The sequence below is a fragment of the Carlito syrichta genome, unplaced genomic scaffold (assembly GCF_000164805.1).
Source record: "Carlito syrichta isolate Samal-C Ts95f unplaced genomic scaffold, Tarsius_syrichta-2.0.1 Scaffold120742, whole genome shotgun sequence".
Taxonomy (NCBI): Eukaryota; Metazoa; Chordata; class Mammalia; order Primates; family Tarsiidae; genus Carlito; species Carlito syrichta.
Window position 1 is genome coordinate 90,563 of NW_007064838.1, and position 21,588 is coordinate 112,150.

At 45.5% G+C, this 21,588-nt stretch overlaps 1 protein-coding gene across 1 annotated transcript; it reads right to left on the reverse strand.

The window, feature by feature from the left end:
• Window positions 1-233: 233 nt before the first annotated feature.
• Window positions 234-21,582, reverse strand: SHE (Src homology 2 domain containing E). The gene is made up of 6 exons (XM_008048170.1): window positions 21,303-21,582; window positions 17,952-18,078; window positions 6,147-6,446; window positions 3,520-3,676; window positions 2,950-3,069; window positions 234-448 (listed from the first exon to the last, which is right to left on the reverse strand). The coding sequence occupies exons 2-6, from the start codon at window positions 17,983-17,985 to the stop codon at window positions 262-264; spliced, it is 798 nt and encodes a 265-aa protein (XP_008046361.1). The 5' UTR covers window positions 17,986-18,078; window positions 21,303-21,582; the 3' UTR covers window positions 234-261.
• Between the last annotated feature and the right edge of the window lie 6 nt (window positions 21,583-21,588).

The window sequence follows — 21,588 nt, forward strand, 5'->3', positions numbered from 1 at the left end:
CCCTAAAAAGAACACCCTACTCCAGGTTGGAAGCAACAGGTCAATTATGATTTCTTGTTGGAGAACTACTTAGCAAAGAACGAGGGGTATGTCAGAAACCAAGCATCATGAAATGCCTTCAAGAGCAAAGACTCTGCCGTCTCCGTGAAGACTCCACTTTCTGCTGGCTATCAAGGGGCAGTCCAGCCCTGTCCTCTGAGATGCCGTCGGGTGCTGATGTACTCATAGGTGCCAGAGGCCCAGGGCTTCGGTGACTGAACCTTAGTGAAGCTTGTTGTGCACGGGGTAGAGTAAGGTCATGTGTTCTGCCCCTTTGAAAGGCAACTTTTCATTGGAATAATAGTGTACCACTTCGGGGATGCTGTCAAACACAGCGCTCGTCTGATTCAGTGTGTATTTGTTGTCTTTGGTCTGAGCCACTATGATGTGGACACATCCCTGACTAGTCCTGAAACAAAAATCAAGGAGAAGACGTGAATGAGCGGAGGATCCCACCCCACCAAAAACATTTCCAGATTCACAGTAGGCTGACAGATTCACATCCATTCCTGGAATTGTTCTAGAGAAACAGAAATGCATTCAACACTAGTGGCACTCTCAGAAATTTTGCAGCATAAATGCATGTCATCCTTGAGTTGATTATCATCATTACACATGAGTCATCAGGTACTGGACCAAAAATAAAAAAAAGATTTAAAAAATGCTGCTGGGCATGGTGGCTCACACCTATAATACCAACACTTTGGAAGGCCAAGGCGAGAGGATTGCCTGAGTCCAGGGGTTCGAGACCAGCCTGGGCAACATGGAGAGACCTCGTCTTTACAGTAAATCAAAAAATTAGCCAGGCATGGTGGCGTGTGCCTGTAGCCTCAGTTACTTGGAAGACTGAAGCAGAAGAATCACCTCAGTTCAGTAGGCCGAGTTTGTGGTAGCCATGACTGTGCCACTGCACTCCAGTCTGGGTGACAGAGTGAGACTCCAGCCCAATAAAATAAAATAAAATAGCTGGGCATGGTGGCTCATACCTGTAATCCCAGCACTTTGGGAGGCAGAGGTGAGAGAACTGCCTGAGCCCAGGGGTTTGAGACTAGCCCGGGCAACTTGGTGAGACCTCATCTCTATAATAAATTAAAAAACTGGCTGCACGTGGTGGCTCGTGCCCAAAGTTGGAAGGTTGAGGTGAAAGGATCACCCGAGCCACGAAGGTCGAGGTTGCGGTGGCCGTGAGCATGCCACTGTTCTCTAGCCTGGGCAACAGAATGAGGCTCCTACTCAATAAATGAATAATAAAATAAAATAAAATAAAATAAATTACCAAGTCCCTTCTAGCCCTCAAATTGCAAAACTACTACTTATATCCAAGCACAGGGCTACAAAGGTGAAGTGTAAACTCACCCTTCCTCATCACAGCTAAAAGGATATGTGTAAGGCTTCTTCTTCCTTTTTTTCCCAAAAGGAACACATAATAATGAATAATAATAATAATAAAGACCATTTCCTCCCCTCCCCATCTGGAAAGACCATTCCTGGTTGTATATAATGACAGCTGGCACTGAAGGCTCAGAGATTTAATCCACAAGCACCAATTTCAGGAACACAGTCGAGCTATTCCTGGTATTGTATATCTGGTGGCCTATCCCGTTTTCTGAGCCATATTGCTAAAGTCCCCCCTCCCCCCTCTGTCCCCCTCCAGTCTGATTGTTTCAGCTGCAGGGGCTCAGCTTCCTCAGGAAGGAAATGCTGTTAGGGCTCTTGACAATGATCCTCCACTGTAGGGCCACTGAGCTCACAGAGCTGCGAGAATTTCCATGATACGTACTCCACGAGGCCCACCAGGCAAAAGAGAATTTTCTGTGCACAATCAGACAGGGGGAGTCATAGGCAAGTCAGCATTTCCTTCTTCACCAGGAGAAACTGGTGCAGTTGGGCACAGAACAAAGTAGTGGTTTAAATAAATAAGAAATTTTAAAAATTGCAGTTGGCATTTTGACAATCAAGGGATATGATTTATCAAAGTCCCCAATACTAGGGAATACAAGAAGAATGACTGAACTCCCTGTTAGAAATGATTCTTTTTATTAGGAATTATTTCTCTACTGAGGGCCTACACCAGATCAGGTAATGTAAGGTAGAAACTGACCAATGCACAGTGATAATGAAATGAGCCCTTTGTTACTGTAGCAGCTACTGAGGCATTGACCCAGTACCAGCTTTGTATTCTTTTTTTTTTTTTTTTTTTGAGTTGGAGTCTCACTCTGTCACCCAGGTTGGAGTGCAGTGGTATGTTCACAGCCACCGTGGCCTCAGCCTTCCAGGAGCTGGAACTATAGGCATGCATCACCCACCAAGCCCGGCTAATTTTTAAATTTTTACTTTTTTGAGTTGGAGTCTCACTCTGCTGCCTAGGCTGAAGTGCAATGGCACGCTCACAGCCACTGCAGCCTCAACCTGCTGGGCTCAGGTGATCCTTCTGCCTCAGTCTTCCAAGTAGCTGAAACCACAGGCATGTGCCACCACGCCTGGCTAATTTTTTGATTTATGGTAGAGACAAGGTCTCGCCAAGTTGCTCAGGCTGATCTTGAACCCCTGAGCTCAGGTGATCCTCCCACCTCTGCCTCCCAAAGTGCTGGAATTACAGGCTTGAGCCACCACACCTGGCTTAAATTTGTATTTATTGTAGAGATGAGGTCTCACCAAGTTGCCTAGGTTGGTCTCAGGCAAGCCTCTCACCTTGGCCTCCCAAAGTCCTGGGCAATTTTGCCTTCTACTCAGAACACCCCATGGTTCTTATTTTCTGGCAACACACGCCCCTGTGAACTATCTTCACATTAAATCTCTTTGTCTGGTCATCTACCAGTAGGAAGGGAGAGTACTGGTCATCTGCCATAGGAAAGACTGTGATGGCGTCCCTCCCCTTAGAGACAAGGAAAGCCGGCGTGGCTCACTCACTTTAGTGCAATGGAGTACTTGCTGTTCCCTGACTCGCTATTTCGAACCAGGTAACCAGCCTCTTTGCAGAGTTGTAGTCGACTCTCGGCCTCGGCCCGGGTGATGGCACCATGATACCAACTGCAAAATGGGGTGGGAGGAAGGAAGGCAGCATGAGTGTCAAAATACAACCCAGACTGAGCACTGTTCCAGAGAGTGTCACTTGAAAATGAACTTTTGGTAGAAGCACAACAGCCTGAACCAGACCCTGCTTCACATGCAGAACAGACAGAATGCAGATCTGGGTGAGCCTGGGGCACAAAGCCCATCAATCACACACGCACGAGCTCACAAGATGGGTGTCATCTGAGCAGTTTTCACTCTGGACAGGAGAATGAGATGCCAAATAAGGCTGCTAAGATTCATTGTGCTTTCCATTCTGCAGAAATGTGCTGGGCTTTGAAGACGGGTTTTCATGAATAAGCCCCACCCAGAAAAGAATTCATGGACAAAATAATCACACAAAATGGGCCAGTGTGCCACCCAGACAAGGCTACCCGTGAGATCCCAGCCACTGCGGAGGAGACTCACGGCTGCTTCTCCAGGGGCAGGCCTGGGTCCACTTTCTCCCCCTCGCTGTGGTCAGAGGTGGCTGGCTTCAGGATCTTCTGGGTCCAGCTCTTCTGCCGGTGGTGCTGCCTCACTGTCTCCTCCCTGACAGACGGTCGCTCAGATCCCTCAAACTGGACTGGAAGGAAGACTCCATTTAACACCAGAGACCAATGAGGTGATGGATGCAAACGTCAAAGAAAAAAACTCCCTGCCTGCTTTGGCTCAGGAAGGAAGCATTTTTTTCTCTTTAATGTGAGCTATAACATACTGCAGAAGGCTGGGCGCAGTCGCTCACATCTGTAATCCCAATACTATGGGAGAATGGATGAGAGGATTGCTTGAGTCCAGGAGTTTAAGACCAAACTGGACAACACAATGAGACCTCATCTCTACAAAAAAAAATATAAATACATAAAAATAAATAAAAATATTAGCTGGGCATAGTGGCGCATGCCTGTAGTCCCAGCTACTTGGGAGGCTGAGGCAGGAGGATCACCTGAGCTCGGAAGGTCAAGGCTGTGGTGAGTGTCACCATGTCACTACACTCCAGACTGGGCGACAAAGTGAGACTCTGACTCAAAAACAAAACAAAACAAACAAAAAACCCCAAAACAAAGAAACAAACATATTGCAGAATACCCCAGCTAACTGAGCTCTGGCCATCTTTGGTATCTGATCACACTGCTAGCACTCCACATATAGCTGCTTTCTGTAAAACAGTTATCAGTATAAGAATCAGTTTCAGAATATGAGAGGAAACTACTTTAATATATTTCAGGGCCGGGCTTGGTGGCTCAGCCTATAATCCCAGCGCTTTGGGAGGCTGAGGTGAGTGGACTGCCCGAGCCTATGGGTTCGAGACCAGCCCGGACAACTTGGCAAGACCTCGTCTCTATAATAAATCAAAACTTAGCCAGGTATCGTAGCACATGCCTATAGTTCTGGCTACTTGGAAGGCATATATATATATATATATATATACACACACACACACACACACACACACATATATATGTATATATATATGTACATATTTCAGCATGGTCTTTTTAAGGCTTATATATATATTTAATATATATATTTAAGTATGGGCTTTAAAAATTTTTTTTTTCAGTTGGAATTTCACCTGTCACCCAGGTTGGAGTGCAGTGGCCCGCTCATGGCTGCTGCAGCCTTGACCTGCTGGGCTCAGGTGATCCTTCTGCCTCAGCCTTCCAAGTAGTTGGAACTATAGGCATGCACTATCATGCCCAGCTAATTTTTTTTAATTGTAGGGATGAGGTCCTGCCAAGTTGCCCAGGCTGGTCTCAAACCCCTGGGCTCAGGCAATCCTCTTACCTCTACCTTGCAAAGTGCTGGGATTATAGGCGTGAGCTACTGTGCCCAGCCTCAGCTTGGATTTTTAAAAAAACTCTTAATTTTAGTATTTTTAGGATAAGAGATTAAACATAGTTATAGGTGATGATTCCTTGCAAGAGTGTGTATCATTCTACAAAAACAAGTGAACAAGTTTTACCATGAAATAATAACACAAAAAGAAAAATTAACTCAGAAACAAACTACCAAATAATGCCTTAAAGATGCTATGATACCAAGGTGGACAAAAGGTAAGGAGATAAGATAGCAGTACCTAACTTAGTGCTGAGAAATGAGCAAGTACACAACAGAGATTTGCTGAAAACAAGACTAAAGCCACACTAAAGCACAAATGCTGGGTATCAAATTACCTTCTTTATTCACCCCTTCCATTGGCTATAATTTTAATTGCAAACCTGGCTTTACTATTAGAGGGAAAAGATAATTCTAAAATTTTAAATCAAAGGTAAAAGAAATTATATGGCCAGCTAAGCAGAAAAACTATAACTTGGGGCAGGGCACGGTGGCTCATGCTTGTCATTTCAGCACTCTGGGAGGCTGAGGTGGGAGGATTACTGAAGCTCAGGAGTCTGAGACCACCCTGGGCAACATAGCGAGACCTCTCCAAGCAAAAATAACAAATTAGACGGGCATGATGGCATGCACTTGTAGTCCTAGCAGTTTGGGAGGCTGAAGCAAGATGATTGAGTCCAGAGTTTGAGGCTGCTGCAGTGAGCCATAACCATGCCATTGCACTCCAGCCTGGGTGACAGAGCAAGATTGTCTCAAAAAAAAAAAAAAAAAAGAAGCTACACTTGAAAAATTCCCTTAGGAGGAATTTGAAAACAAAACAAAACAATTCAGCTTCATCCAGGTCCAGCCACTGCTACCTGTGATCCATTTTATCCAGCACTGTTATTTTATAGAGATTGTAACAGGTCTGTGGAGTAGCACCAATTAAAAGCTGCTCCCAATCTGATGGCTTCAGTGGCAAGGGAGGATATGTACAGTGATCAGTATGTCCTTTCAACAGCCATTTAAGGTATTTCCAAAACAGCAGAGAAGAGAAAGGAAGACAAAGGTACACACAACCATGAGGAATAAATGCAGTATTAAAGGCTCCGCCTCAGTCCTGGTCTTGCAACCACAGCTAGATCCTGATTTCCCTGTCTCACATTCCTTGGAAAAAAGCAAACGGGCTTGGCTGAGAAGCTGTGGGTCACAGGTGCTTGGGCAGGGCCTCCCCTCACCTGACAGAGCCCGCACTATCTGCTCCTTCTTCCACTCCCAGGGCTGCTCGTACTCAGCAGCTGGTCGCTCGTCGTTCTCAGGCAGCCGACCGTCTGGGGGCCGTGCCTTGCCCTCTGCCCAGGGACCCCCTTCTGTGGTGGGCTCATAGGGAGTATCGTACAGCTGGGGCGGCTTCCCCAGGAGGTCTTTGGAACTACGCCTTGTCTCCGCCTTCAGGCCACTCTCCCCTGGCTCGCAGGGTCCATCCAGCAGCTGAAGAGCCTTCACCAGGGGGTCTTTGGAACCACGGCGTCTGATTTCTGAAAAACATGCGACAGGCACATGAAAGGACACCTTCCTGAAAGGACACTGTAAAGCTTGGTAAACCCAGTTACCCCTTCACCTTTGTCTGGCTGAAGGTGGCAGATCACCCCAGGCTTGTTCCCTAAAGGGCTGTGACTTCCCAGCTGTGCTACAAAAGCCAAAGGAAGGTGCCTGCCACTTCTCTCCAGCTGCCAGGGAGAATGGGACCCACTTTTAGGATGAGGATTGTACTTCCAGGGTGCCACTTGTGATTTGTAAGATGTGGCCTCAGAGTAACCTGTTTCACTTCCCGGTTCTGGTGTCTGCTCTGAGTAGTGTTCACCTTCAAAGTTTTAAAAATGTACTAAGAAGCCCAGATCATAAGTCAAAATGTACTGAATACACCTGACCTATGGAACATCACGGCCTAGCCTTGCCTACCTTAAACATGCTCAGAACACTCGCATTAACCTATAGTTGGACAAAATTATCTAGCACAAAGACTGTTTTATAATCAAGTGTTAAATGTCTCATGTAACTTACTGAATACCACGCTGAAAGGGAAAGTCAGAATGGCTGTATGGGTATTTGAAGTATGGGTTCTACTGAATGTGTATTGCTTTTGCACATTGTAAGGGCTGGAAAACTATAAGTAAAACCATTGTAAGTCAGTGACTGTACACAGTCAGTCCCCTGCATACGAACAAGTTCTGTTCTGAGAGTGCATTTGTAAGTTTAATTTGTTTATAAGTTCAACAGTTAGCCCAGGTACCCAACTAACACAATTAGCTATATAGTACTGTACTGTAATATGTTTATAATACTTTTCACAAAAATAATACATAAAAAAACAAAAAATAAAAAAAATTTTTTTTTTTTCTTTTGAGTTGGAGTCTGACTCTGTCACCTAGGCTGGAGTGTAGTGGCACACTCATGGCCACCTCAGTGTCGACCTGCTGGGCTCCAGCAATCTTTCTGCCTCAGCCTTCCAAGTAGCCGGAACTATAGGCGTATGATACCATGCCCGGCTAATTTTTGATTTATTGTAGAGACAAGGCCTTGCCAAGTTGCCTGGGCTGGTCTCGAACCTGTGGGCTCAGGAAATTCACTCACCTTGGTGTCCCAAAGTGCTGGGGTTACAGACTGAGCCTGAGCCTGGCCAACATTTTAAATTTTACAGTTCAGCACATGGCAATGTATACCAGACACGTGAACTAATTTACATGATTGGACATGCAAATGTGCATCTGCCTCTTTGAAAGTTTGCAACTTTAAGGTTCTTATGTAGGGGACTTACTGTATTCAAAGCTTTGTTCTCTATATACAGAAGAAAGACATTTATGTACATTAGTCAGGGTTCTTGACTTCTAGGCAGCTTTAATCTAGTGGGGAAGACACATTCACAAATAATATGTATCAAGCTAATAATTGCAGTATAAATCAAAGTAAAAGGGGGTTTACAGTTATAGGGAATACACCAACAACTCAACAGCTAGCATTGATCAAGAGCTTACCATGCATTAAGCACCATCCTGAGTGTGCAGCAGTTTTCACAACCTCTGTGAGACACATCCTATTATTTCCCCATTATAGAAGAGAAAACCGAAGAGTTTAAGGAAATTGTCCAAACCAGTAAGTGGCAAAGCCTGGATTCAAAAGCAGGAAGTGGGGCTCTGGAAGCCATACTCCTAGCCACCACACTTGGATGGATGCCAACTGGAAGAGAAATGGAAGATGAGCTGACTTTGATAGAGAAGGTCATTTCCAGTGGAGGAAGCTGCAGGAGTGAAGATATGGTGGTGGGAACTAGAAACGGCTTGTTCCCATAAGGAGGAGTTGAGAGATAAGTTGAAAGGACAGAAGGCCAGAGAGGAGAGAGGCAGCAGAAGCAGCTATAAGAGTGGACAAGCCAGGCACCAAAGCGCAGACGTTTTAAAAGTGAGGACAAAAAGTTTAGATTGCTGTGTATGTAATGTAGAACCATTATAAGTTTTTTTTTTTGAGTCAAGAGTCTCACTCTGTCATCCAGGCTAGAGTGCAGTGGCATGCTCACAGTCACTGCAGCCTCAACCTGCTGGGCTCAAGTGATCCTTCTGCCTCAGCCTTCCAAGTAGTTGGGACTACAGGCATGTGCCACCATACCCGGCTAACTTTTTTGATTCATTGCAGAGTCAAGGTCCTACCAAGTTGCCCAGACTGATCTCGAATCCCTGGGCTCAAGCAATCATCTCCCCTTCATCTCCCAAAGTGCTGGGATTATAGGCATTAGCCACTGTGTCCAGCTAGTTTTTTTTTTTTTTTTAAGCAGGGAATAACAATTATGACCACTGTGTACAGGATGGAATAAGTCAGAAAGGTATGGTCTGAACTAAGGCCTGAAAATAGATGGAAGAAAGCTGATGCAAACCAGCCAACCACTAGCTAACCAGCCAGCCAGCCACAGTGGAAAAGGACCAGCAGTATCTGGGGGCTGACCAGCCTGGGGTCGAGGGGCCTTGCCAGGTGGAATTAGAGATGACCAAGCCTGGAGAAACAAGAACTGGCAAGACAGACCAACAGAAGCATCACGTTGTGGCTCTTCTAAATGCCCTCTCCCTGGTCATAGTCAAGGAGAACCTTGCTAAAAGTGGACATCTCATCACTTAACACGCTCTCAACTGTCTACTTACAAAGTACAAACTGCTCAGGAGGCAAGGGAGGCTCGTAAGAGTAGATCACTATCTCCCTCGGCTTTTTCTCTCAACACCACCCTGCACCTGTGCCTCCATAGCCCAGTTCTTTGCTCTAATCAAATGGAACTTCGGAAGTTGCCTGAGCACCACACTGTCTTGTGCCTACCAACGTAATCTTTTGAAATCTAACTCAGCAGCTCCTCCTCTCTGGAGAACCCTTTACCGCCTACCTTCTCCTGTGATGCTCCAGAGCTGCTCAGGTGTCCCAGGAATGCCAACCCACTTTCACCCTGTACTTCTCCCCGTGTGGATTCGTATGTTGATGTGTATGTATTTCCAATTTGGTGGAGACTGCCAGGGCACAGACCACCATGTCGTCATGATTGTAGCACACACAGTTATGCTCAATAATGATTAGATGGATAGATGGATGGATGGATGGGTGAATGGAAGGAAGGAGAGAGGGAGAGGAAGGGGCCTTAGAACTTCTCCAGGCAGGTGACAATGTGGATCTGAAGGCACATGACAAGGGGTTATGACAGACGGACTGTTGAGAATACTGTGAGAGTGAGAGCAATCACAAGAGAAAAGGGAGGCAGACTGAAAAGAGATCCAAGGCAGAACCTAAGTCTCCGTCAGTTAAGGGCGGCTGTCAAAAGAGGTGCCAGCAAGGAAGGCTGAGAAGGAGGGGGTCAGGTGAGCAGGAAGAAGCTCAGAAGATCGTAGTGCTGTGGAAACAAAGGATGGAAAGACTTTTCTACGTAACTTAAAAACAGACATGGTAACACTCGACAGAGAAGTATCACTGGCTCAATAAGACATTTCTCCCCTTTTTTTTGAGCTGAGGTCTCTATTGCTCAGGCTGGAGTGCAGTGACACAATCACGACTCACTGCAGTCTCGACCTCTTGGCCTCAGGAGATCCCTCTATCTCAGTCTTGCGAGTAGCTGGGACTACAGGTGTGTACCATCATGCCCAGCTAATTTTTTTATTTATTGCAGAGACGAGGTCTCATTATGTTGCCCAGGCTGGTCCTAAACTCCCAGGCTCAAGCAGTCCTCCCGCCTTGGCTTCCCAAAGTGCTAGGATTACAGGTGTGAGCCACCATACCTGGCCCTTAATAAGACTTCTAGACCAAGGAAAAAACAAACAGATGAGGGAAATGTTATTAAAATTAGGTGACAAAATTCAAAAGGGTAAAATCACTAGAAGGTGAGGTTGTAGTCTGGCTGGAGAGGTCCCTGTCAGCAGCTGTCTCCAATTCTATGCAGTAATAGCTCACGAAATCACCCTGGGGAGCTTGAATAGATACTGCTACCTGGGTCCCACCACCAGAGATTCTGATTTAATTGGTCAGAGATATGGTTGGGGAGTCAGATTGTAAAAATTCCCCAGGTGATTCTAATGAGCAGCTAAGCCTAAGAACCACCTCCGCACGTCCTGGGTCCCCAGTCCCCTGCTTAGTTTCTCCTGCTTTCCAGAGCGAATCTCTTGTTGCTAATCGCATCCCAAGGAGAAAAAAGTAGCACCCACGTCTACAACTTCCACATTCATCAGAAAGTGAGAGCTAGAAGGACTGTCTCCCACTCCAGTGCCAGGCCAGGCCAGGTGTCTGGGGTTGGCTGAGGTCAGAGCCACATCTTCGGTCCAAATCTCTTGACTCAATCCTACAGCTTTTTTTTCTTCACTGCCTACTCTAGATGGAGCCATGGAAAACAAGAAACAAAAACATATTCTGTACTTGGGTCAATTAAGATAAGGCTGGAATTTTTTAAAAGGAACTTTTCTAAAGAACTAAGAAAAGGAAGCAGAAAACATACAGGAATTCCAAGGACGGATTTAGAATTTTGAAGTTTCTAATCAAGCTTAAGTTTACCCTCAGTTTAGACCGCCTGGCACAGGCTGGGGAAGCCTGTGGCCCAAGGTCCTCGCTGCAATTTGGCCCCAGCTGAACTAAGAGCTGATTCCAACCTTAAGATAGAAGGGCATCCTGCTCGTAAGGACCTCTCAGTCATTTGTGTTAAAATAATGCGCAGTGACTTGAATCTTGAGTTCTTAATACATATATGCTTGAGTTTCTACTTTCGCAATGAGGTCCTTGTATCCCTTCTATTCTTTTTTTTTTTTTAAGTCAGTATCTCACCCTGTTGCCCAGGTTGGAGTGCAGTGGCATAGTCACAGCTACTGCAGCCTCAACCTGATGGGCCAGGCGACCCTTCTGCCTCAGCCTTCCATGTAACTGGGATTACAAGCTCCTGCCACCACGACTGGCTAATTTTTTTGACTTATTGTAGAGATGAGGTCTTGCCAAATTGCCCAGGCTGTCTTAAACTCCTGGGCTAAAGCAATCCTCTGGCCTCGGCCTCCCAAAGTGCTGGGATTACAGGTGTGAGCCACTGCGCCTGGCCTCCCTTTTATTTTAGACGGTCTGTGCCCACCTGGAGTTCTGGGAGACACATCGAAAGCATATAGTGAGAATGGCCTTCCTTGCATGGTTTGGGCAAAATTTGTGAAGTATTATCATCTTTTGAAACAATATGTAATTAAAGGAAAAAGAGCTTGAGCACAGCCCCCCACCCCCACCCTCCAAGAGGAGTAAGCTTCCACTCCGTTCCAACACCTGGCTGCCCCCAACCTGAGGCGCCATAGAAACAGAAACAATTGCGGGGCTGCAAGCCGACCCTTCCTGCAGGGAGAATAGCCCCTGACGTGCAGAGCCGGCCCTGAGAGGAAACGGGCCTGAGAAGGAGGAAATGGCAAGAGGAAGCTACACCCTGGCTGCCGATAGGGGCCATTTACCACAGCAGACAACAGAATGCAGCGGACAGGCAGCAGATAAACACTCCTTCGCAGCTGGGGCTGTAACTCAGGGCTGCCCTGCACTACCAGAATGTGCAACTGGCTGGCGTGAAACGTAAGAGGGCCAAAGACCGTCCCTTTTCAGCACCCCCAACTTGCTGCATATAATTATGCCGTTCACATTTGAAAACATAACCTTCTTTTACTAAATTAATTGTAGTTAGTAACTAATATTGCTCGATATTGTCTAGGATTCTTTATGAAAAAAATGTAATTCCCTCTGGAATGTCTAATTTTGGCTGTGATTACTAGACATGTACTAGGTGTGTTACACCCAGCATCCTACCGATGCCTCAGAAGGCAGTGACAGATGTACCATCCCATTTTCATCGGTGAATGAACTGAGGCCACAGTCATGCAGTAATTAGTGGGGGAGCCATTTATTATTGACTCCAGAGTACCCGCTTTATGCTCAAAAGGCTTCATGTCAAATGTTAATTACAATTTCTAAATAATGTACCTGTTTTCCTAATCCATTTCCTGTTTCCAAAACATTCAACTTAGAGCCTTATAAGGCTCTAAGTCCCTCCTGGAATCCGAAACAGGGTTGTTAGGCAACTTTTCTCCTCACATCTTTTATCCGTGCTCAAATTTTTTATTTAAAACTACTTCAACATTTTCTCATCAAATAAATCTAAATATCTGAACAAAAGTAGGCATAATTCAGAGATGCTGAAATATGGCCGGGAATGGTGGCTCATGCCTGTAATCCCAGCACCTTGGGAGGCAGAGGTGAGAGGATTACCTGAGCCCAGGGATTCAAGACCAGCCCGGGCAACTTGATGAGATTGCATCTCTACAATAAAAAATAAAACAAAAACAAAAACAAAAACCGGGCTTGGTGGCACATGCCTGTAGTTCCAGCTACGTGGAAAGTTGAGACGGAAGGAATGCCTGAGCCCAGCAGGTTGAGACTGTAGTGGCTGTGTGCATGCCACTGTACTTCATCCTGGGTGACAGAGTGAGACTCCTATTCAAAAAAACAAAAACAAGAACAAAAAAATGAAAAAAAAAAAAGAAACCCTGAAGTGTAATAGGGAAAGCACACATGAATTAAATAAATCAAAACCAGTTTTCATTTGTATTTTTCCCATCTTTTTTTTTTAATGGAGAACCAAACACTGAGGTACTCCTTTAGATTTGACTATTTAAACAAACCAACAAAACCATTTGGACGGAAAAATAATACAGCAATCTTAGACCAGAGCTCAATAGCTAAAACCAAAGCTTGCTGAATGGCCTGGTGCCTCTGCTTCTCAGCTGTGTAATTTGTTTGGGTTATTTAATCTTTCCGAACCTAGGTTTCCTCAACTGTGTGACAGTCACCCACTTCACAGGGTTGTCATACCATTTAGTGAGGTAATCTGGCCAGGGAGCACCTAGGAAGCACTCAGCTTACCTGCTGTATGTTGTAGAAAGGAATCTCATGCTAAGTGCTGGCTCTTAGGAAATTTCTAAAGACCCAACTGATGCTAAAGTTTTCATCTGGTGGCTAAAACTCCTGATGCCAAGTAATGTAGAATATTTCTGCTAATTATTTAGCTAAAATGTGGTTGCTAAATTAGCAGAAAAACAGATTTACTTATGCTAATCTTGCCTTGCATTCATAGTCATTTATTTATTTTATTTTATTTTATTTTATTTTTTGAGTTGGAGTCTCACTCTGTCGCCCAGACTGGAGTGCAGTGGCCGCTCCCGGCCACCGCAGCCTCGACCTGCTGGGCTCCGGCGATCCTTCCGCCTCAGCCTTCCAAGTAGCCAGAATTACAGGCATGTGCTACCACGCCCGACTGATTTTTTGATTTATTGTAGAGATGAGGTCTCGCTGCCCAGGCGGGTCTCAAACCCGCGGGCTCAGGCAATCCACTCACCTCAGCCTCCCAAAGGCGCGGGATTACAGGCTGAGCCACCGAGCCCGGCTCATAGTCATTTATTTTTATGAATAATCCTTTAGATAAATCCAAGTGATAATTTATTCATAAATACATAGGTTCTTTTTAAAAGTTAAGAGCAAAGTTCTTGGGGGAAACAGAGAGCCTGGGTCCCACAGTTATTTGGCCACAAGGAAGTCACAGATTCCTTTCAGCTTCCATCTCTCCTGTTCTTGACACAGGAGTCTTAGTCTCTTCTTTCATGGCACTTACCACCCTTTTCAATGACTTATCTTCTTTTTTTACCGGTGTTAGGTCTGTTTCCCCCTTCGGCTGTGAGGTCCAAGGGCAGGGATCACGTGGGTTTTGTTTCCTGTATGCCCAGAACCCAGCACAGGGCCTAGTATACAGTAAAAAACACCTGAGAAATATTTGTTGGGTATTCTAAAATAACATCAGGGACAGTATTCTATATGCCCGAGATACTGTTAAAACCAGGCATGTGATTCCCATTTCACAGGTAGAAAACAGGCGATACAGATGTGACTGTTCCACAGTTATGCCACGTTTATTAGTACCCTTTTTGGCTCCTTCAAAAATGCTGATGCAAACTAAGAAAAAAATCCCTAACATTTCTCAAGAGACATGAGAAATTTCCTGAACTTGGACTTGACAACCAAGCACACAAGGAGCAAACTAAATAAAAAAGTAAAAAGTTTAAAAAACAAAAAACCCAGTAGCAAATCTTTTATTTGTAGCTTCTGATAAGCTCACTTCCTGTTATTCTGTTCAGCTATGTAACCTATAGGTGGAATAAGGAGTATATTCTCTATATTGATTGAGAAGGTGTTTTGTGATATGTATTTTATTTTTATTTTTTTGAGTTGGAGTCTCACTCAGTCACCCAGACTGGAGTGCAGTGGCATGCTCCCGGCCACTGCAGCCTCGACCTGCTGGGCTCCGGCGATCCTTCCGCCTCAGCCTTCCAAGTAGCTGGAACTACAGGCACATGCTACCATGCCCGGCTAATTTTTTGATTTATTGTAGAGATGAGGTCTCGCCAAGTTGCCCAAGAGGGTCTCGAACCCGCGAGCTCAGGCAATTCACTCACCTCAGCCTCCCAAAGCACAGGATTCCAGGCTGAGTCACCGAGCCCGGCCGTGATATATATTTTAAATGAAAAAACTTTAAAATCTACTAATATAACTTTTTAAAAGTTAAGAGCAAAGTATACTTAGATCACTAACTTAGAAAGTTTGCAGTGTAGATTTTTAATACATTTGAATTTATTAACCAATTGAGTCATTAATTTTGTATTCGTCAGTGAACTTATTTATATAAACTGTTTAAAACAGAGTCTGGAACATAATAAACACTCAAATATTAAATACTAGTATTGTTACATTTATTTCATGTTGGTCAATTTTGACTTCTGAATACAACGTTCTTGGTGAGTGTGTTTGGAGAGAGGTCTAACTTACAGGTAAAGTTTACAGTGCTTCTGCCTAGATCATTTCAAGGGTGTCCTGAGAGTCATGTGGTCTCGGGGGCAGACTACTCAAATTGGAGTGGGAGATCCTGGTGCTAACTCCTGCTCTGTCTCTTAAAAAATCTCCTGAGCACAGATAAGTCTTTGATTTTATTTTTTTCCACTCTGTTGCAAGGTAGATAGTATTGCAGTCCCCTAGCTTACGGAGCTCTTGTGGGGATTACAAGAAAAAAATAATAAAGCTATGTTCCTTTTTTTTTTTTCTTTTGACTCGGAGTCTCACTCTGTTGCCCCAGGCTAGAGTACAGTAGCACACTCACCACAGCCTCGACCTGCTGAGCTCAGATGATCCTTCTGCCTCAGCCTTCCAAGTAGCTGGGGAACTACAGGCATGCACCACTATATCCAGCTAATTTTTCTTGATTTATTGTAGAGATGAGGTCTCACCAAGTTGCCCAGGCTGGTCTCAAGCTCTGGGCTCAGGCAATCCTTTCACCTCGGTCTCCCAAAGTGCTGGGATAATAGGCATGAGCCACTGTGCCTGGTCAGCTATATTCAATTTTTAAAAGCACAGCTGGGTGGGTGCGGTGGCTCACATCTGTAATCTCAGCACTCTGGGAGACTGAGGCAGGAGGACTGCTTGAGCCCAGGAGTTCAAGATCAGCCTGGCAACATAGTGAGATCTTGTCTCAAAAAGAACACAAGTATAAAATAGAAAATAAAAAGCATAGCACCTTCTCTGTTATCAATATGGTGTCCCAAATAAACAGCTGGTACAGTATACAGAAACTACCTATTTCAGTTAAGGAGAAAGATAAGAATAAAAAACAAAGGACAAAAAAAAGTGAATTAAAACTAAGTACTAACTTTTTTTTTTTTTTTTTTTTTTTACAAGAAATCCCTTTCCCTAACCCTCTCAAGCCTCTGTTATTTTTTAAAATTCTGACTAAGTTCATTTTCACTTCCTTTCATTCACAGATTTCATCAGGGGTCACCGTCCAGTGACCTTCAGGGTCACAGCCTGGCCAGGGGACACCCTCCCCAAATGAGATGCCTTATCTCTGTAAGCAGAGGCAGGAAACAGAGCCTGGCTTTCCTGTTGTAGCTCATTTTCATTCTGAAGCCTGTCTTGACCTTTCCAGGGTGCTGCTGCTACCCTTTGCCCAACTCTTCTGAGACTAGACCTACGGAACCTGTGCTTGACGGCTTGTCAATCTGTTTTAAACAGAAGAGACAAAGTCTTTAATGTGTGGCCAATTACTCCTTTCCCAGGCATGAAGCCCATGATATCCAAAGAAGGCACCAGTCAGCACCTTGAAACTACATTTCTCATTATGGATCGCAGAATGTTTAAGGAAAATTAGGTAAACAATTTACTTTAAAATCCATAAATAAATATAAATAACTAGTTTTATTTGAGTATCATTTATACCATCTTGAGGACTATGAATAAAAGGGAAAAGTTTGAGACTAAAAAATGACAGGGTGATTGTTTAGCTCACAAACTAGAGTTGTGTCAACTTGAAAGGCCACAAGGTTAGTCGAGTTTTAGGTGGTTTGCCTTGAAAAGCTTGTTCGTGGCAGTGATTGTTAATTATTCCTCAGTAATTACTTTTTTTTGCTCCAATGTTGTAGAACATCTTGAGAAAATCTGCTACTACAATACAAAGGGTTATATCATGTTTGTGTCTTTTTTTGAGTTGGCGTCTCAGTCGCCCAGACTGGAGTGCAATAGCTGCTCCTGGCCACCGCAGCCTCGACCTGCTGGGCTCCGGCGATCCCTTCCGCCACAGCCTTCCAAGGAGCTGGAACTACAGGCACGTGCTACCTTGCCCGGCTGATTTTTTGATTGATTGTAGAGATGAGGTTTCGCCAAGTTGCCCAGGTGGGTCTCGAACCCATGGGCTCAGGCAATTCACTCACCTCAGCCTCCCAAAGGCACGGGATTACAGGCTGAGTCACCAAGCCTGGCATGTTTGTGTCTTTTAACAGTGTAAAGTTATTACGTTTGTATTTGTCCTTCGGTATAGATTTATGACTCCCATTCTGAAAGTGGCCAAGAAATGTATACAAACAATCTTAAAACTGACAATCACATTCTGAGCAGATCTGCAAACTTACCTTGCATACAGCTCGAAAAACTTTAAAGACCTCTGCAAATTCTAAAACTCCAAAGGATACTACACCATAAAGAAAATTACCTAGATAGCCTAACCTTAGTTTGGGGTCTGCTTTCAGTTTCTTCCAGTCCTCAGGATCTGGTTAAATTACTTTATCCCTCTTTGCCAACTATACACTGGTTACTGTTTTACAACACTCCAGTTTGAGTGTGGAATTTCAGTCCCTATGAAGCAGAACCTGCTGGCTGGACATGAAGGCTCACGCCACCTCTCAGCACTTAGGGGGGCCAAGGTGGAAGGATTGCTTGAGGCCAGGAGTTCAAGACCACTTTGGGCAACATAGTGAAACCCCGCCTTTACACCCTCTACCGCAAAAAAGGTTGGGCATGGTGGCACACCTCTGGTCCCAGGTACTTGGGAGCTGAGGTGGGAGGATTGCTTGGGCCTGACTGTGCTACTGTACTCCAACCTTGTCCCCCGCCCCCACAAAAAGCAGCACCTGCTTACAGACCTGTTATCATCTGCTGTGCATCATAGGGCTCCATATACCCGTCATTCTCTCCGACTCTCTCTGCATCCCTTTGACCTTTTGTCCGTTTGGCATCATAAGGGTCAGCATAGTCTTCTAAAATGATGACCTGTAAAAGAATGAGAGAGGACAACTGCTAAGGCTTCCCATAGGCCAGGACTGCAATGGTATCAAGATGGTTGCTGACATCCCCTGCAGATCTGAAGGGCAGGCACACATCTAGCCAGTTCCAGTTATCTTCTGCACTTGATCACGTGTCTCAAAATTTGATTTTTATTGGTAGGATAATTAATTTCCAGCAATCCATCTAAGGCCTTCTACTGATCCCCAAGTCTCTTTTCATCTCCTTTTCTGGCTCCAAGTAACAGAGCATCAGCTGGGTTAGAGAGTGGCAGGGGAGGGTGGTGTGGAGTAGAGGGTGTTCATGGCTTTACAGCATAACGGGGTGAACTGCTCCACCAGATACTCCATGAATGGGGTTTTCAAAACTCCAATCAGCTGAGTAGTACAGTCAGAGTGAGGGAGTGAGTGAATCACCCACCAGCACTGGCCAGGCACCAGGAGGGAGTCAAAATAAACCCAAGACATGCTTCCTGTCCTCAGGGAGTGTACAATAGCTCCAAAACCAGGCTTCATAAGGAGAAATAGGTCAGTAATAAACAGTATTGAAGGAGTGCTGGGTTCAATAATTCACAGGCAAACTACTGTCACAGGCTATGGATCAGATAGAGTTTTGATCAGTTTTTATGTCAGAAAGCATCTCTTTCCTGAAACACAAGGTGCCTAGGTGGTGGTGTGGGTGCAGCAATTAGTTCTGTTCTGCAGTGGCTGGGTGACAACGCCGGTGTTTAGGGAATCCTCTCAGGGAGGAAGTGCCGGGTCTTGCTTCACAATCTCTGATTACATTCTCCAAAGAGTTCATGGGGAAGTTCCACTGGAGCTGGCAGGAAGAATTCAGAAAAATGAGGGAGAAGCGAAGAGGAGGGAACAGTCTAGCGAGTTTCCTTCCACCTGGCAAGAAACAGCCTAAGAAACCTTGGACATCCAGAAGTGACAACCATGAAAATAACCAGACAACCACTGGGCTTACCACTCACTTGATCTATTTTTCTTGACTATCCAACATGGGTACTGCAGTTACAAGGTATAGCATGGAACCTAGTCATGACACGTAGCCCTCAGCTTCAAGGCTATGATCGAGCCAGGAAGATCATGGAGTAATATAGGAGCCGGGCCCTTACCCATCTTGATACGGCTCTCCGCTCAGTGCCTGGCTCAGGGTAGGCACACTAAATATTTGTGGAAGCCATGAATGGAGGAATGAACAGAAGTGCCCAGTGAAGGATGCATCGCCTGTGCTATGGGCTCCTGACTCCATCCATGGAGGCAGCACGTTTGAAACCTGAGCAAGAGAAAATTAAAGTCCCCACGTCAGGCAGTGATTGGTTGGACTGGAGTCTGAAACCTGGGTTTCAGCTCTTCTGTCTCTGCCTTTCGCACAGGAGAGAAGATGAAGCCAACCAAACCAAACCAACTCATCCCTGTAAGAATGGAGAGTCTCTTCACATGCTCACACTCCTTTTCTTCATTTTCCAACATTGGACAGCACCCAAAAAACACCTCTCTCCACCTGCAGTTTCCTTAAGAGCCTTTTCTTGTCATTTTCTGTATCCCCCACAGCCCTCAGTGCACTGTACTGCTTATCCCACATGACTGTTGCACAGCAAGTGCTCATGGTATGAATGAAAAGGACAGGCACTTTGGAGTGTTGCTGAAGCCCTTTACTAGGTTGGGCTGCAGAGAATGGTGGAACTTCCAGATCAGCAGAGAAGGGGGTTGGCCAACCCATTTCCTGAAGCTTTGAAATCCATACTTACACAGTCTAGAGGTTATCATTTCTTATGCTCAAGAACGATAAAAGTCATACACAGATCTAACTTGCAATTTCCCTGGATATAAAAATTCAAATAAACCACATCTACAAAGGGGTCAAGTTTAACAAACATATAATCAACTACTCTCTCTTTTTTTTTTTGAGTTGGAGTCTCACTCTGTCACTTGGGCAGGGGTGCAGTGGCATGCTCATGGCAACTGCAGCCTGGATCTGCTGGGCTCAGACAATCTTTCTCAGTCTTCCAAGTAGCTTGAACCTACAGGCAAGCGCTACCATACCCAGCTAATTTTTTGGTTTATTGTAGAGACGAGATCTTGCCAAGTTGCCCAGGCTGGTCTTGAATCCTTGGGCTCAGGCAGTTCTCTTACCTCCACCTCCCAAAGTGCTGGGATTACTTCTGGCCTCTCTCTCTCTCTCTTTGTTTTGAAACAAGGTCTCACTCTGTTGCCCAGGCTGGATGTAGTGCAGTGGCACAATCCTGGCTAACTGCAGACTAGAACTCCTGGGTTCAAGCAATCCTTTCACTTCGGCCTCCTGCCTCAGCCTCTGAGTAGCTGGGACTATGGGCGAGCACTACTCCCAGCTAATTTTTGTATTTTTTTGTAGAGATGCGGTCTCACTGCGTTGCCCAGGCTGGTCTCAAACAACTTCTGGGCTCAAGTGATCCTCCCACTTGGACTTTCCAAAGTGTCAGGATTACAGGCATGAGCCACTGCACCCAGTCCAATTATTCTTCTAAAATGCCAAAAAAACTAAACGAACAGTACATTTTTGTAAAGCTCTCCAACTCTAGAATAAGGATTTTTCAAGGTTAAAAAAAAAAATCGAATAATTTCAAATGATAACTTAGGAGTCACAGAATGGTGGAGGGGGAAAAGACATTAGAAAACACATTCTTTTTTTTTTTTAAATTGTAGAGACAAGGTCTCGCCAAGTTGCCCAGGTGGGTCTCGAACCCGCGGGCTCAGGCAATTCACTCGCCTTGGCCTCCCAAGGTGCTGGGATTATAGGCTGAGCCACCAAGCCCGGCCAGAAAACATATTCTTACCCTCTCTTAGATATAAAGAAGCCTAGGGTTTAAGCAGGGTCACTGTGCTCCCTTCCCACTGAGATGGTCCAAGAGGCTGTATTCTTCTTATTTTGAGTTGGAGTCTCACTGTCACCCAGGGTAGAGTGCAGTGGCACGTTCACGGCCACCGCAGCCTCGACCTGCTGGGCTCAGGCGATCCTTCTGCCTCAGTCTTCCAAGTAGCTGGAACTACAGGCGTGAGCCACCACGCCCGGCTAATTTGTAAAATTTACTGTAGAGACGACGTCTCGCCCAGCAGCCCAGGCTGGTCTCAAACCCGTGGGCTCAGGCAATCCTCTCACCTCGGTCTCCCAAAGTGCTGGGATTATAGGCGTAAGCCACCGCGCCCGGCCTGAGCCTGTATTCTTACCGTGTCTTGCTGCTTAATAATCTTGCCCTTGTCCAGCTCGGGGCCCAGGGAGGAAGGGGAAGAGGACGCGGAGGAAGAGCTGCTGCTGCTGCTGCTGCTGCCGCCGCCGCTGCTGCTGCTGCTGCCGGGGTAGTTGCTCTTCCCGTTCTTTTCCTGAGCGTCCACCTTGATGAGCCTGTTGATGTAGGTGCTGCAGCCCGAGCTCTTGGTCGCACCCCGGTGGGGCTCCTCCTCGGCGGCCCGGGAGTTCTTGCGGCCCTTGCCCGCGGCGGCCTGAATCAGACCC

Bases quoted from the DNA above. Each gene is read 5' to 3' on its own strand.
- SHE (XM_008048170.1), bottom strand. From the start codon at position 17,985: ATGGAGCCCTATGATGCACAGCAGATGATAACAG. The intron at 6,447-17,951 runs GTCTGTAAGCAG...CATGTTTTTCAG, and splicing joins TGCACAGCAGATGATAACAG to AAATCAGACGCCGTGGTTCC. The intron at 449-2,949 runs GTGAGTGAGCCA...TTTTTGTTTCAG, and splicing joins AAGTACTCCATTGCACTAAA to GACTAGTCAGGGATGTGTCC.